General features: G+C 38.6%; 1 protein-coding gene across 3 annotated transcripts in view; it reads right to left on the minus strand.

Moving 5' to 3' along the window:
- ANO3 (anoctamin 3) overlaps positions 1-18373 on the minus strand; it is a 110222-nt gene that overhangs the window by 59629 nt on the left and 32220 nt on the right. For all 3 annotated transcript variants that reach the window (XM_072337218.1, XM_072337220.1, XM_072337221.1), the window contains exons 2-4: positions 17703-17903; positions 16094-16165; positions 5763-5899 (exon numbers count right to left, since the gene is read on the minus strand). In XM_072337218.1, coding sequence (XP_072193319.1) covers positions 5763-5899; positions 16094-16165; positions 17703-17903 — 410 coding nt within the window. The remainder of the gene's footprint in view (positions 1-5762; positions 5900-16093; positions 16166-17702; positions 17904-18373) is intronic.

Raw genomic sequence — 18373 nt, forward strand, 5'->3', positions numbered from 1 at the left:
TACTTTAATGCTGACTGATATATCACACAAGAGCTGAGACTCCACAGCACCATGAGCTTATTTTTCCTCTACAAGAGACAATGAAGTTCAACCGATCTCCATGTAGGTTGTGGAATTTGCATTTAAATTTGTAAAAGAAATTAAAGATATCAACAGAACACTACCTGTGATTGAAACTGTAGGTGGACACACAAGACTGAACCTCAACATTCTGCTTTTACATTTGATAATTACTGAACCTTCTCCTTGAGATCTCTTTATTGCAAGGTAATGATGTTTGGAACAAGATTTATTTCCACCCTAAGATGGAATTAGATGTGAATTCTGATCACTAAATACGCAACAGAATCACAGAATCATAGGAGCTGGAAGGGATCACTGGAGATTATTTAGTGCAACTTAGCAGTAATGAAGTAACACGTTAAAAAGAAGACTTACTGAGTTGCCCTTTTCTCTTTTTCTCTTTTCTTTTCTTTTGTGATTCTGTTACTGGAAATGAATCTCTGATCACTGAATCTCAGTCTCTCTGGTAACCCAATGTATGGCATTTAGTAAAGACACAAAGAAGGTGTGAGAGAACAAAAAAGCCTTCTGGCCTTTGGTAGGTCATTAGGCAAGGTGTAACTTACATGGTTCTACTTCCACACTCACAACTCTACCTTTTTTAATATTAACACTAACATGCAGATAGGATGCACAGTCTCAGCTAACAGAGCAGAAACAAAACTGAGAGCTGAGGTTCCATTTTAATGCTTGCTCTATTTCAGATCAAGCCTGTGACCCCAACAAAACTTTTCACCATCAGTACCTAACCACCTCTATTTGCTCTTTAGGTCTAATAGGAAGACCTAAGTAGGAACCACACTGACATGATTGCTGACATTTTCTTTTTTATCTTCTTTTTTTAAACTTGTATCTTTCACTGTGGTAAAATTTCTTACTACTTTCCCTGCTTATCCTGAACTAATTTCAAAGATGCCTTTTTCTTCTTTGCCTTTTTTTTTTTTTTTAAATTTATTTTTTTAAATGAAACTTCACAGCAGATGAGAACCACATAATGAAAGCATCAACAGCACTAGCTTGTTCTGCGCTTGACCATATCATTCTATCCTGAGGTAACGATTTTATCTGTTATCGTTCCTTTTAAACTTTATTTACTTTTATGTTATTATATATTGTATTAATATATATATTATATATTATTGTGGTGGTAAATGGAGTTAAATCCAGCTGGCGACCGGTCACAAGTGGTGTTCCCCAGGGGTCGGTGCTGGGGCCTGTCCTCTTCAACATCTTTATTGATGACCTCGATGAGGGCATTGAGTGCGCTCTCAGTAAGTTCGCAGATGACACTAAATTGGCTGGGAGTGTGGATCTGCCTGGGGGTAGCGAGGCCCTACAGAGGGATCTGGACAGGCTGGAGAGCTGGGCTGAAGCCAATGGAATGAGGTTTAACAAGGCCAAATGCCGAGTCCTGCACTTCGGCCACAACAACCCCAGGCAGCGCTATAGGCTTGGGGCGGAGTGGCTGGAGGACTGTGTGGAGGAAATGGACCTGGGGGTATTGATTGATGCACGGCTGAACATGAGCCGACAGTGTGCCCGGGTGGCCAAGAAGGCCAACGGCATCCTGGCTTGTATCAAGAATGGTGTGCTGAGCAGGACTAAGGAAGTCATCCTGCCCCTGTACTCGGCATTGGTGAGGCCTCACCTCGAGTACTGTGTCCAGTTTTGGGCACCTCAGCACAAGAAAGATATGGAGGTACTGGAGCAGGTCCAGAGAAGGGCAACGAGGCTCGTGAAGGGCTTGGAGAATCAGCCCTATGAGGAGAGGCTAAGGAAGCTGGGGCTGTTTAGCCTGAGGAAGAGGAGGCTGAGGGGAGACCTTATTGCCGTCTTCCAGTACCTGAAAGGTTCTTACAGTGAGAGTGGGGCAGGTCTCTTCTCACTAGTGACAAGTGACAGGACGAGGGGAAATGGCCTCAAGTTGCGCCAGGGCAAGTTTAGGTTGGATATTAGGAAGAACTTCTTTACAGAAAGGGTGGTTAGGTACTGGAATGGGCTCCCCAGGGAGGTGGTTGAATCGCCATCCCTGGATGTGTTTAAGAGCCGTTTGGATGTGGTACTCAGGGATATGATTTAGCAGAGGTTGGGTTTTTTTTTTTTTTTTTTTTTTTTTTTTTTTTTGTTTTTTGTTTTTGTTTTTTTCTTAGAGATGGGGTACTGGTTAGGCTGCGGTTGGACTTGATGATCTTCAAGGTCTTTTCCAACCTGGATAATTCTATGATTCTATGATTCTATATATAAATTGCATTAGCAGGCTACTCCTTATCTATGAGACTCCTTTTGCTATTCTCCTTTCCAGTCCATTGTTGTCAGATGACCGTATCTTGCTGTGATTTATACACTAAGACAATTTTAAATGCCAAACCTTCTCTTTGAGCATGCATTCCTGACTTCCATGGAACACATGAGCAAGATAGATTGATATAATGTACCTGAAATTAGCAATAAATTGTCAGGATTAGAACAGATGGCACAACATGCTTCAGGTTCTCACTGGCAGCTCTATATTTCAGTAATCACAGTAGTATTTTACACTGAACATGCTGAGTTTTGCTCAAGCTGCAAAGAATTGTCAGCATTCGGACCAGCTAATTGGAAACAACTCTCCACATTTTAAGCATTTGTTTATTTAAGATTTACTTAAAATTTTCTGAAGTTACACAACATTTCCAGAGACTGAAAGAGAACCTGTGTCAGATCCTACCCAGCACAAAGTTATTTTTGACATGCTAAACTGTAATAGAGAGTGGTAGATAACACAAAAGACAGTAAAATAGGCTCCTGTACAGGTAGCCCTTCTTTGTACTTCCTGAACCCATAGTAATAACTTGGGAAAGCTTTCCTAGAACACCTTTCTTTATCTTTCCAGAATGCAAAAACCACTACCTAGGGAAAAAATTAATCTCATTAAGGCCAGGAACACTAATGTGGTAAATAAAAAGAAATGCAAGTGAAATTTCTCCAATGTGGTATAGTCATTGGTACAAAAATAACTCACAGCTACTGACTTCACTGCTTCACTGGGCATCTTGATCTCCCCATTCAAGTGACAGAATCTGCTTATCACACTTTCCTTTCTTAGAGAAACAAGAACACTTCAAATATCACCCTTCCACTCTGGGACCTTCTCATTTCCTACATTTCACTCGTAATTAACAGATACCACCTATGTCATATTCTGTTCAGCTGTCCCTGGCTGGCATCATTCCTCTGCATGAGATCTCTTGGCAGAGGGATATGTGAAGTCATACTTTCTAAGGAATCTCTGTAGCAGTTGGTGCTGAAAACAAAGCAAATACAGGTAACAAAACAACTTTTTCAATGGGTCTGAACAACTCTTGGGTCGTCAATGTGAAATTCACGTGACTTTTAAAATATCAGCCTACACTACTACACTACAGAGGATAAAGAGTTACACATAATGAAGGAAATGAGCAAAGTAGATGACTACCAAGATTGGAATCAAGGTGCTATTGTCTCTATTATCTGATATTTCTTAAGGCTTTAAAGCTGCTGTGATGCGAGTTTTAAATCATGCAATTGCACATCATGCAATTTGAAACACTAAGCAATTCCCCCCCAAAAATATACATTGGCTTTCATCATACCAGAACTTTTGTTACTGCTTATCACTGAGACATCAAGCAAGTCACCATTTGTCCCCAAGTCTCTAAGGTGCTAAACAATACTTCCAAACCAAGCCTAAATCTGAATCATTAGCAGAGAAGAATAATATGCTTTTAACATTTTGGGCTGCATTAGGGTAGTATTTCTGATCTGGCTGATTGAGAAGACTTATTTTTAATAATGCCAGCTGAGTTTATTTGCATATGAGAGCACATACCTCCTGCAAAGCTGTCTTCTTTTCACTGCAACTTTCAACAGTCCCACAAAGAAATAGAAGTTTTCCTTTCTAGTTTTCTACCAATCTAGGCTAAGTTTTCCCTAGACAACTTCCACTAACTGCCAGAAGGATCTGTTCGCTGTTCCATAGGCACAACAGTAACCACCTCTTCCACGTTAAGACTTATCTAAATCTCCTTTGCCTTTTTCCTGTGAAGGCAGACAAACAGTAAACAGGAGGAGAACATCTCATTTACAAAAATGGTATAAAAGCCAAAGAAAGGTGACTCCCAGGTGACTGCTATGATGAAAGTTGCTGTCAAGGCTAGAAGCCACACGTGGCTTCAGACTCAAAACAGGTTTTTTCAGTGGGTCAGGATGTACAAAAGCTGCAACATAAAAGTTCTATTTCTGTTTAAACTTAATACAAATACAAGACGCCCCTTGCAACCTTGAAAGCAAGTTAACTTGCTGGCTGGCTGTAAACTTCATGTCAGTCCTGCGTGCAGGGCTAGAGGAAAATTGAGTCATTTTGTATTTTGCATGAAAACAGAAGAATCTCTTGCCTTAGCAGAATGACAATTCTGTTACTAGACAGACATTATCTGTGACTAAACATTTTAGCTGTTTCATAACATTGCTGCTAGGAAAAATATTTAATTACCTACAATATACCTTAAATTCTGCAAATTCTGCATTTTTTTGTTACCTCATATTTAACACAAAAGGCTTTGTCTGAGTAAGTAAGAAAATCAAACAAGGTTCTGTTGAAAACAAAACAAAGCTGCAATAAAAATCCTGCTAACACAAAAAGTTCTCATTGAAGTGTTGTATATTAAAATTTAACCCTCTTCTGTCATTACTGAAGCTTCATTTCCCCGTCACAGGTTTCCAAGTCTGTATATATCATTATCTATAAGCTTATCTCAATGTCATTAGATAGCTATCCTAAGAGGAAGTTTTTTATGAAAGCATCCAATGGTCAGTCTCTGAGATCATAGTGACCCACTGTATGTAGTGAATACATTACAGTGTGACCAAGAAAACGAGCTTCATATCAGTTAGAAGACTCACACTGAAACATGCATTCAGTGCTACAATGACAAAATATAAAGGGCACAAAGCATGTCAGAACTGTATAATGGCCTACTGAAAAGCGCAGTTTATGAAGAACAAATAATGTTAAAGAAATTTAGGCAGTTCCAGATTTGTAGCCAAGTATTACCAAAAACTGAGAATCATTATTTAAAGCTGTATTGCAGGATACACAATTTTCTAGTGCTTGAAGAAATAAATCACTCAGAACTTTGTGAGAATAAGTCATGTATCTTATGTTTACAATAAACTAGGCATGTTTCAGAGGAAAACCATAGATCTCCCAATCTGGAGAGAAAACAAAAACAAACCTATTTTAAACTTAAGATCACTCGTAATTCTACAGCATTACAGCAGATTAACTCTTGTAGGAAATGCACTGAGATGGATACTGTGATTAATTGATTACTAGCAGAGATTACTTGTCAGTTTTGTCTGGTGAGATGCTTTTTTCAATCCATGCGAGGAGACCTGTGCTCTCAGTTCCATGCACGGTCCATTTATCACAAGATGGTGACAGTCTCTTAAATGGGTCATTACAAACCATTACAACATTTGCCATAATTCTGGGTGACTTCTGCTACAGACAATTCCCTTGACGGATTCTGTAAGCTCTGTGAGGAACCTCCTGCAATTTCTTCCATGAAATGCCTCTTTACTTGAACTTTAGCTTAACTAAAACCATACAAATGATATTTTGAAAACATTAATCATATTCTCGCGATTGATACAATTCAATGAAGTTTTGTGTTTGTTACCTTCAAAGACGATTTAGTTCGAGGTTCTGTTTTCTGCCTGGTGAGCTTGCTTTCAATAAGCAATGACTGATCTGTACGAACATCGTAATTCCCATGTTCTGAATCATCTGTGTACGTGTCTTTGTCCTTTCCTATGTCTGAAGAAAATAAAATAAAAGAGAGCTCACTTTAGGTTATTGTGGAAAGAAACAGTAAATGTACAGCCACAGTTGAATATTCCTTTTAAGCATTCATTTTTCAGTAACTTCCTTTCCTCCAAAAGCTTTATATTTGAAATGGTTGTCTTAATCAAGAAAAGATTTCTATTTGAGTACAAAGGCTAGTGAGAATGTTTCACTATTACTATTCAAGTTCAAAAAGCCCACAAAGTTCTTAGCTTTAGTTACAGACAAAAGAAAAAAAAACCCATCAATCTACAAAATGATAAAAGTAAATACAGTAAATATTCAGATGCTTTGGTGCTTGACTCATAATAGAGGCATTACACATTACTGAAAATCTGCACACTAAGGTATCACAGTGACCACTTCTGAACACAATTTGAGGTGTACCTGATGACGACAGAAGACAGCTGACACCATCAAGAAGTGCTCTGCTCTTTGGTGGTTTTATTTTTAACAACCTAACAGAATATTTATAAACATATTTCAATAGTTCAGGTTGGGTATTCAGAAAATTCTCTTCTCTGAAAGAGCGGTCAGATGCTGGAATGAGCTGCCCAGGGAGGAGGCTGAGTTCACATCCCTGGAGGCGTTCAAGAAACGTTTATATGTGGTACTAAGGAACACAATTTAGTGGGGAGATATTGGTGGTAGGTGGACTATTGGACTAGATGATCTTGGAGGTCCTTTCCAACCTTGGTGATTCTATGATGATTCTATGAGTGTCCTAACCGTGGGTGACTGAGAACCTTCATCAGAGCTTGTTAGGACCAACTATTAGGGGTTAGATTTCTCTACGCCATCACAGCAGTCGCTCCCAATTAAGTTTCAAGTCAGTCTATCTGATTCTTCTAAAAGGCAGAAGTCTTTTACAGATACTGAATTTCCTTTCCACATTCTCCATCTAAAACATGGACTTCCATCTAAAACAAGACTTCCTCAGCAGCAATATAATGGGGGATAATGCGTGCACACTATGGGACCGTGCAAATTATATTGAACGCTGGAAAAATGTTTAGATTTGAAAAGAATGTCTTGAAGATTAAAAAGATGGAATAATTATTTCCACACATCCACGTATAGAAACTGCAAATTGAAACTATCAAAGCAGAAAAGTAACTCACAAATCATGAGCCAAATTTTCATCTCAACTCTCACATTAACATGAGATAAGTCAGAGGAACTGGGAACAGAATTTATCTCAGTAATTCTAAACCCTAAGTAGAAGCCAAGAAACAAGCCATGGTTGCTGTGGGAACCGAAGTCTTGAATTTCCTGAATTTTATATTCAGAAAAGCTCATCTGCAACAACAACGTATTTTTCATTCAGTTGCTCAGCCAAATTCTCCACAGTAAATATTACAGAAAAAAAATAACCACAATTATCTCGTGTAGCCTAAACAATTCTGAGAAGGAATATTAAACTGGAACATTTACAGAGAGCTGCTTTCCCTGCTGTTTAGCTACTTACCTAGTAATTACACCAAATGAGCCCTCAGTAATTCCTTACGCTGATATTAACCTCAGTAAATCTGCAAAGGGAGATTTTAATGTTTAAAATAGTCTATTTTGATAGTGAAAGCACCAAACTAGATTTTTAATGAAGTATCACTTTCCGGACAACAAAAGCAAATGAACAGAAAGACTGCAGGATGCTTTAAAGTAGTAGGTATACAAGGTAGGAAACAGGATTCTGAAGTAAATGAGCTGACCTGACTTACTCCCAGATGTGACCAGCTCTTATGTTTCCAAAGACCAAGAGCATAGAAGAGATTTTAGTAAAATAAAAGGAAGGAAAACATCCTCTGAAACAGCCTCTTATAGCCAGACAGGCTATCAGTGTTGAAAGAAACGCTTCATGCATACAAAAAAGTCTGCATTGGTGAGCTAAGTTTTAACAGGAATAAACACTTCAATGACATCTCACACTACCAAGAAATGTTTTAGTTTAACTTAAATAATTCAGTTATGAAATGAGTTTCTCCTTATTGTTCAACATACTTTCACATAGTAAACATTGTTTATGTCATTGAAAACATAGCTTGTAAAGTGTACTATCCATTTTCTGGATAAAAAGAATTACCTTCCATTTAGATAGGTGTTATATAAAATATAGAATCAGAGAATCATAGGATTACTCAGGTTGGAAAAGACTTCAAAGATCATCAAGTCCAACCTTAAATATATATATACCAAAAAGGCTTTAGCAACAACCTTTCCACGGCCCTCAATAATGAGGAGACCTACAGTTAAAAATGATATAGAACTTACTTGATAATACTTATTATTATACACTAAAGGATGACATTTTATGCACCAAAACCACTATCTCACAAGACAGTAGGATCAAATATAGCAGAAATGGGAAGAACGATGATTAACAGCTAGCATTCTATCATCGCAGTGTTTGTTACATCTGTATGAAAAAACATCAGAGACAGCAAATGTCAGGTAGAAAATTTTAGAAAATGGCCTCAATCAAAATGAGATGAAACTTCAAATTAAAAGCAATTAGTCAGTGCTGTCAGTGGCATTTCTCTATGAACAGGCTCTTTTCTGTAATAAGGCATCCATCACTTGCATCGAGAAGAAGAAAGATGAAGTTTCTCTTCCAGAAAGTACATCAAAGTGACGTTCCCCTAAGGATGGAAATTATACAACTTAAATTACTTCAAACATGATGGCTCCTAGTTTCACCATTGCTTGCCACATTTTGTACAAATGCAGTCATTTAACTTCCTCAGCCTTTCTTAAATAACCACAGCTTTAAAACTTCCACGACAATTGTTATATAACTCTTTTATATGAAGTAACACTATTTTCTGCCATCTATTCTTCCACAATCCTTTTTTGTTCGTTTGTTTGCTTTGTTTTCATACCAACTGCCATTTGGAATTGCCACAAGCCAAATCAAGACAATAACCCCAAATGGAGATGTACTGCCCAGAGGTGTTTTCAATGCAACATCCCCCAAAAAGCAGTGAAATGGGCTGAGTCCATTTGCCTTGCATTATAAGTACCCATCTTTAAATTCAAACACAGAGCCCCTGCAGCTCCATAAATCACCATGAAAAAGCCTTGTCTGCCTCGAGCTCTTCACTCTGTTCTGTGGGAAAGCTACTGTTTACTAAACATTATTTTATTTTTCTATTTCCCAACAGAACTTCCCTGGCCTATGACAACCAATTGGATGGTTACTGCCAAGAACAAATGTCAGCTGAAGCTGCTCTTGCAGCTCTTAGATGGACTCTGATGCCCACCACCAGCTAGCCTGTCTGCTCTGGTAGGAGGAAAGGGCAGGCAAAGTGCCACCAGAGGGGAAAAAAAAGCAAGATCAGTTCATATTGCTCTAGAATTTCAAGTTGTTTTTCCCTTATATGGTTGTTATTTGTTTGTTTTTTTTAAGTTTTGAGGGCTAACACAGTCACCAAGACACTCTCAATGGTGTTTGAAAAGTCATGATGGTCTGGTGAAGTCACTGGTGACTACAAAAAAAGGCAACACAGCAACCAATTTTAAGGGTAGAAAGGACAACCCAGGGAGTTACTTCACCTCTGTGCATGGAAAGATCATGGAACAGATACTTCTGGAAGTTAAGTCACATGGAAGAGAAGAAGGTGATATAAGACAGTCAGCATGGCTTCATAGAGGGCAAATCCTGCCTGACCAACTGAGTGGTCTCCTATGGTTGCACAGCTGAATCAGGGGACAAGGGAAGAGCCAGTGATGTAATCTGTCTGGATTTCAGAAAGGCTTTCACAGTGCCCTGCATCATCCTACTCTCCAAATTGGAAAGATACAGATTTGATAGCTAGACTGTTCAAGACGAGGAACTGGTTGGAAGATTGTACACAGAGAGTGCTGGCTGATGGTTCATTGTCCAAATGGAAATCAGTGATCAGTGGTATCTATCAGGGGTCAGTACTGGGACTGATGCTCTTTAGAATCTACATCAATTGCAACTGTAAGCTTGCAGATGCCAGCAAGCTGTGCGGTGCAGTCAACACACCTGAGGGACAGAATGCCAATCAGAGGGATCTAGACAGGTGTGAGCAGTTAGCCAAGTAGAACCTCACAAAATTCAACACTTGAATCATGGCAACACCCACTATCAGTACAAGCTGGGAGACAAAAAGGCATAGCCCTACTGTGAAGGACCTGGAGGTGGTTACTGGCAGACAGCAAACCAAGCATCAGCCAGCAATGTTCTCTTGCAGCTCAGAAAGCCAGACATATCCTAGGCTGCATCAGAAGCAGCATGGCTAGCAGGGTGATCCTGCCTCTTCACTCTGCTGGCAAGACTTCACCTGGAGCACTGCAAGAAGGGGACAGATTCTTCAGCAGAGTCTGCTGTCACAGGACAAGGGGAAATGGTTTCAAACTAAAAGAGGTGAGATCTAGCTTGGATAAATAGAAAAAGGCTTTTACGGTGAGGGTGGTGAGGCACTGGAACAGGTTGCTCAGAGACGTAGTGGATGCTCCATCCTTGAAACCATCCAAGATCAGGCTGAACAGGGCTCAGAGCAACCTGATTAAGCTATAGGTGTCCCTGTCCATTTATGGTGAGTTGGACTAGGTTACTTTTAAAGGTTCCTTCCAACTGAAACAGTTCTAATTCCATGAATTTAAGGCTGATCAAATTCCTGGCTATCACTAAATGCTGCTGTATAGTGGCCAGTGATCAATGATTATGTACTGAAATATATCTGTTCAACTCACCTATTTGCAGAGGCGTATCAAAAACCTTTAGTCAGTGTACAGTCTGGAGAAGCTGGCAGAAAGACTGCAATGCTTGTTTATAAAATGTTCTTCCATTTCTCTTTTACTGCAGAATCAAATTAAACAACCCCAAAAGTAAAATGCTTTCTGTCCTTTTGGGTAGGTTGGTGTAAAAACAGCTCTCCTACTTTAATGGTACAATAAATAGCAATCCCAGAAAAAGCTGAACTGAAAACTGCAAAACCTACAAAAAACTTGAGGAGATGTAAAGAAAAGAGGACAAACAAACAAAAACAAACAAAAAATCCATGACTGGTATAAGGAAGAAAAATACATCTTGCAGCATGAAGACCAGAAATGGGAGCACAGGTAGCAGATGCTCCCATTCCTGCCCTCAAAGTGTTTTCAAGGACATTGGTCTTAATTTGATCCTCTCATTGTTTTTGAGCTACTGGCATTTTGAAGATATTCTTATAGCCAATAACATATCTTGCTGATGCACTGAACTTAATTACATTAAGTGAAACTTGTGTGGTAGTTGAGAGTTTTTGAGCAGCTGCCACATAACAAGTTTTAATTAAAGTCAGATATACAATTAAAAAAAAAAACAACAAAACACAAAAATCATTAAGCAAGTGGGTAATACATCTCTTCACCAAAGCTGTTTGAAAACCTACTAGTTGCTCTGTTTTGCCATCTTGTAGCATAGAGACGTGATGAGTGAATTTGGTTTTATACATCACGAGGCATCTACTGTTCTGACGTACAGTTTTGCTATGCTTACTGCAGGAAAATAATATAAAAATCATTCCAAAATAGTTTTCATTTCACAAATACTGAAAGGATGATTCTTCTAAGACCTTGTAAGCTTAAGTAAGAATAAGATTGGTCTGGAAATTAATCTGGTTTTGCCTTAATTATAATCCCTTTTTGCCCCCATTTTAGTCCCAGAAGCAATAAGTATCTTGGAGAAGGATATCACTGGACACTTGGATAAGTGACATTGTCATGCAATTAGGCCATCTTATTTTATTCTGCTATGTAATTGTAATACTATATGGTATACGTGCTATAGAAATTTTTTTCACCTGTATATCTACACTTACAAACCAAAGAGGAGCACAGCTGATAGGTGCAGCCTTTTCTTAGCATACAGCTTCTCACACAGATGTAACCATTACACAGAGAATACATCATTTTCACAGAGGCAGTCAGCAGATTCCTATGTTCTCCAGAGGAGGTAAGATGGTATGCACAATTTGTACAGGCAGATTAAATGCCAAAAATACTTCGATTTTAAAGCTCATTATTATTATTTTTTTTCAGAAGATGAACTCTTTAGTTCAGTGAGCAGCACATTTCGAAATACATTCTCAGTGAGCTGAGAATTATCTCTACCTTCATGAAGCAGAGAAGAATCCAGGGAGTGCTAAAAGTATATTTCCAATATTCAAAGGGAGTCTACAAAAAATGAGGGGGCAGAGTCTTTAGCAAGGCCCTTGGTGACAGGACAAGGAGAGATGGTTTCAAACTAAAAGTGGAGATATACAGATGGGGACATAAGGAAGAGGTGAGGAGGTACTGGAATGTACTGCCCAGAGAGGTGGTGGATTCCCAGTCCTTGGAGATATTTGAGGTCAGACTGGACAGGGCTCTGAGCACCTGATGAAGCCGCAGGTATCTGTGCTCATCACAGGGGAGTTGGGCCGGATAACCTTTAAGGGTTTCTTCCCACTCAAAAAATTTCTATGGTTCTAAAAGATCACAGAACCGCATCATTCCTGCTGCTGTCTCCCCAGGCATGAACCAGATCTAGGCTGGGAAATGGACAATGCCCTCAGACAGAGAATCATAGAATGGCTCCTCCCTACCCTTGCTGGCTACCTCTCTACTGATGTAGCCCGAGTACATAGGAGTACATAGAGTATATTATAAATTGTCCTAATGTCTCAAGACAGTCACAATAGATGTGCTCACCCTGAATCATGTAAACATCATCTGAAAATCAAACAGGTTCCTGAGAAACGTATTCTAAACAGCACAGTGAAAACCTCTCATTTCTGTAGAAACAGAAATTAAGTCCAGCTTTGAGTCAGATGCTTTGCAATCTCTGCATTACTATGCATGAAGCACTCATAATTGACCTAATTCATAAATAAATTTAAAAAAAAAAAACAAACCCTCAAAGGAAGAAAAAAGGATAAATGAATTAGAAAGTGTTTTTATTTGCTAATGAGGCAGCTGACAAAAACTGCCAAATAAGATAAGACTAGATACTTTTTATATCTAAATCCCAAAAGCCAATTTCTATCAACTGGGTTATCCACTATTCATTTCTGACATCTTATTTGAAATGAGACATTTCAGCTTGCTCTTGTTCTGTGTACACTGGCACAGTTTAGAAAGCTACTTGCATGTACATATTCCTTTTGGAACGAGCAAATTGAATTTCTCAGTTATCAAGCTGACTCCGCAGCTTGCAGGTTTTTCACCTGGTCTAGCAGTGCTTCTGATATGGCCTAACTTCTGAAAATCTTGATATGTTAGCTATATGTGATTTTTAAAGGCATTGATCTATTGTGTTATAAAAAATCCCTTTCTGAATGTGGCTTATAATGTCTGAAAGTGACACAAAGAAACTCAAACCTGGCAACACTAATGACAGAAATTTATACGGACCTAGCAGACAGAAAGATAGGCTCAATTCACATACAGATTCCTGTTAGAGAAGACTGACAGCCAAAGCTGTAAATGATAAGCAAGAAAGTTCACTCTCTTTTTGCACACAATGGTCTTTGAAGACAAGTAAATGTTTTATTCAAACAAACAATTATTGTTTCCTTCCAGATGTGCGTGCACACAGCCCTGCACCAGAGCAGCAGCTGCTCCTGGATGGACCAAGTCATCAGTTAACCTTCCAGTGGCTGCAAATCTGTATATAAAACTTTTTGCATGTCATTGCCCTAACCATTCCCCACTTATTTGTTCCAGTTCCAACTAGAGACTATTATCGATAGCCGCATTAAGCGCAGAAATTCACACCATATGGTACAAAAGCTCAGTGCCTTCTTTCCTTGTATTTACTGACCCATCAAACTCAAAACACTTCTGATCACCTAAAACTGGCAGAGGACAAAGGGAAAATTCAAAATGTCCTTGATTGCTTTTGTCTGTCAGCTCTTACAAAGGTGCTGTAACTGCCTCCTTCGCAAATCCATCACAACTAACTAAAGAAATCCTTTATGTTTACGGCTTATTTACAGTCCACTGAAATAAAGCAGAAGGTTTCTTGTGATCTCAAACCTTTTTTCTGCTGTCTACTTATCCTCTTCTCAGGAAAAGGAAGAAGTTATGGACAGTTATGATAGTGAAAGAAGAGAAAGCCATTCAGTCTACTTGGTCTGTTTCCACGATAGAACCTAATTAGAAATTCACCACATTCACTTAATTCAGCATTCTTTCATGTTCTCAGGAGAGTAGTTTGAAAAGATTCCCTATGAAGATGATACCCATTAATCAGCCTGCTTTGCAGACTTCATCAAAAAGCCAAAGCACCAGCTAAATCACAGGGCAGAGCTGCGTCATTCTCATCTTCACGATCAAAGTTCAAGCAGCAATACTCCTTTTTTCAGGTTCAGGAAAGTAAAGCTTTTTGCCTTGGACACAATTTCCTACCCACGCAGACTGGATTCACAAATGGAAAACTGTATTTTAATGATTTGCAGAATGGCCTTTAAAAAATATATATATATACATACATACACACACACACACATATATATGTATGTATGTATGTATGTATATATGCACATATAGAAATAAATCTTCATTTTTGGTTAGTTGGTTGGTTTTGTTTAAAAGTACCTTTAACTGTCCCTGATATATCTTGGTGAACTTCACTAATGATGCTGATATTATCACAGAAACACCAAAGCGGACCTCCAAGACCATCCAGTCCAACTATCGCCTATCACCAATACTACCACTAAACACTGTCCCTTAGTACAACATCTAAATGCTTCTTGAACACTTCCAGGGACAGTAGGTCCACCACCTCCCTGTGCAGTCTGTTCCAGTGCCTGACTGGAGACACCTCAATTTACACAAGCAAATAAATGAACCAAGTTAGAAAAGGCTACCATTTAAACAACAATCTCTGTCCCTTCAAAGACTATAGCTGTAGTCAGAAGAGAAGAACATCCACGGAAAATGTAATACCATTTGGAACAGATGAGACACAATCCATCATTTCCTCAATCTCCAAGTTCTCTGCATTTCATTTCAGGTGAAAAATAAATTACATGAATGAGAAATACCATTTACCAAGGGAAAAAAAACAACAACATTGCAATACATTAATATGCGGCAATATCACTTTAAATAAATTAGTTTAAATAAATTGGGGAAAAAAGAACAGGATAAAGAAAACGCTTGCACAATCAATAAAAACAATGACACTGGGGGACAGCAGCATTTCAGCTGCAACCTCACTGAGATGCATGGTATTCTTATACCATCTTTATGCCAAGTTTTTATACTCTGTTATGATTTCGGAACATTTTTATTTTGTTTCCAAGAAAGTATCAATTTCCCTCACATTTCCAATAGCCATTTCTCTAGGAGACCCTGAAGAGCTTTATCTTATATTTTGGGAAGCAAGAAAAATCAATACAAAAACATATGAGAGAAGGAAAAATAGCTTTCTGAAAGCAAATCTCCTTCAGCGTGAAGCAACCATTTCTTGTTTGGTACTATGCTGACTGTAAGCAAAAGGAGCTTTCACAGTAGTGATGCAACTTACAGAAAAACCTTTAATGTACCCCCAAATGGGTAATATATCAAGAAAGGATTATTAAAATTAATTTTGGTACCTGCAAGTTATTCCTTTTGTGTGTACATACAGACTCATGTAAGTCTTGTAAGGAAGGGTTTATTCTGGGATCTCTTTTCTACTTTCACTGGCATTAAGTATCCAAATAGCATAAATTCATGCACAAACATACCCCAATTACAGCCTTATTTTTATTTCTATTGTTCTTTAATCACGTTGGAATACTTTGTAGATAAAGCAAAAGCAACAGAAACGCACACGTGGCAATACTGAACAAAATATATATCTATATACATATATGTAAAACAATTTGAAGAGGGGTTCAGAAAAGCATTTCAAAGCAATTGTATTATGAATAACTGTTATGGAAAAGGATTACATCAACTGTGCAAAAATAAACACTTCTCTCCTTATGTATGGTTAGTTCAAAAAGTGATAAAGCATTAGGAAACTTTCTGAAACGTTTCCCTTAAAATAAGCAAGACAGTATTTCTTTAGTCATATTTTGTCTCAACCCACCTGGCACATCAGGGTAAGTATGACCTTATCACACTTAAATGCCACAAGTGGAACTGAAACATCAACTATTTGATAATATTGCAGTTCAGACATAAACTTACCTAAGAATGGATCACTGTATTCTGTACTAGACAGCTTGAGCAAGTTGTTTTCTAAAGTCTCCATCACTTTAGCTGGAAGAAATACAACAGTCATATCAGCATACGCACATAATATGCACTTTTAAAGCTGACAGTGACTGAAACAAAACAATTTATGCTGCAATTTTAATGACTATTTTCCACTGGCAAAAACAAACAAACAAAAATGACTTTCTTCCTAAGAGAAGCTTCCCTTGGTAGAATAACATCACAGAAACATTTACTGCCTATTGACATTAAGGAAGGGCTGATTAAAATTTAGTAGCAGAAAAAGGTTGTGTTAATTTACTCAGTGCAGCTTCACACAGAGCTGACAACCGTGTTTGGCTACAGGGTACACATACGGCGGTTGGAATCTCCAGCTGGATTGGTCTGTTAATTCATGTTTATTTAAACATAAATCACAAAATAAAAGTAATCCCTTCGTTCAACATGAGGTAAAATTCAAAGGGATTTTCTACCTTTTCTTTCATTTTCCTCATACCAATTTCTTTGGTGTATGACAGTCAATGAACCAGTTTGCTCCCACATGTTCCTACTGACATCTAGTATAGAAAACCCAGTATTTATTTTTAACTCTCTCCCCTAGGAGAGACTATTGAAACTCCCATGCTGTTTCACAGCATATCTCAGAACTTCCTTGTTTACAACGAGCAAATATAAGCTTGTAATTAAGAAAAATAAAACAAAAACATGTTTAAATCTCACTTTAAGCATTGTAGAGATTGTGCTCAAGAATTCAGCAGCAAGGTTCTTCTAGTGATTGTGGGCAACTCTGTCACTGTCTCTTTAACAAGTTGTAAGATAACTAAACAAAGTCCTTGTAATTTAATGGAAGTTGCTTAATAATTATATCTAAGAACACAGAATCACAGCCATTGGAAGGGACTTTTAGAAGTCACTGAGCCCCACTCCCTGCTAAAGCAGGCTTCCTTTGCATTCTACAAAGGAAAGCATCCAGACAGAGAAGGAGACTCCACAGTCTCTCTGGGCAGCCTGTTCCAGAGCTCAGTCACCCTCAAAGTCAAGAAGCTTTTCCTCATATTCATATGGAACTTCCCATATTTCAGTTTGTGCCCACTTGTCTTTGTCCTGTTGCTGGGCACCACTGAAAAGTGGCTGGTACCCAACCATTTGACTCCCCCCACTAGATATTTATAAGCATTGATATGATTTCCTCTCAGACTTTTCTTTTCCAGGCTGAACAGTCCCATGTCTCTCAGTCTGCCCTCATAAGGGAGATGCTCCAGGCCCATAACCATCTCTCTTTTACTCCTGGCTAGTCTCTCCAGCAGTTCTTTGTCTTTCTTGAACTGGGGAGCCCAGAATTGGATGCAGCACTCCAGATGCAGCCACATCAAGCCAGAGTTCAGGGGAAGGATCACCTCCCTTAACATGCTGGCCACTCTCTTCATAATGTACTCCTGGATACCACTGGCCATCTTGGTCACATCTTGGTCACACTGCTGGCTACTTTCCAGCAGATATCAGCCAAAGATACCATGGGAATCTAAACAACGATCCCTTCCATTGCCAGTGAACATGATGCTGAGAGACAACAGCCTCTTACCTCGTTCTGACACTACATCAATTGTAGCTGTAGATGTCCCTGCACTCAAAGGCTGAGGCTGTACACGATTTGGCTGCAGAAATGAAGAATGCTTGCTCAGACTCTGAGGATGTGTTTGGCTCTGCGCTAAGCATGGCATAGATCTTCTAGAGGGTTTCAGTGGGTGCTCCTTCACCGTCTCACTCTTGCTTGTATTCATACCTGAAGAAGCCAAAAGAAAAAGCACAAAGCTCTGCTCTATTACACCACAACAAAGAAACATTACTAATTAATTATGAAAATTCAAGGTTGCATTCAATTAATAAGCAACTCTCCAACTAAATCAAGATGTCTTAAGTATTTAATTTTGAAGAACACCAAGCTGTGTACAGAATCTAGGAATTCTTTACCCTCCCTTCTATCAATAAAAACAATCAAATTCACAACACGCTTAATGACATCGTTCTGTGGTACATATGCCTTAAAGCCATTAGGACAGTACCATAGTGTCAGCTACACTACAATCATTTACCAAACAGAACGCAGAGAATGAAAATCCCCAAAGAAAAAGCACTACAAAAGAACAACAGGATAGGTAACAAATTACGTGAAGGGAACGGAAACCTAGCTATTTTTTGTTTTTCCTGAGTTTGCCCCATGTTAGTGTTACAACTCCATGTTTTAATGGCGAC

This window comes from Excalfactoria chinensis, chromosome 5 (genome assembly GCF_039878825.1).
Source record: "Excalfactoria chinensis isolate bCotChi1 chromosome 5, bCotChi1.hap2, whole genome shotgun sequence".
In the NCBI taxonomy this organism is placed as follows: Eukaryota; Metazoa; Chordata; class Aves; order Galliformes; family Phasianidae; genus Excalfactoria; species Excalfactoria chinensis.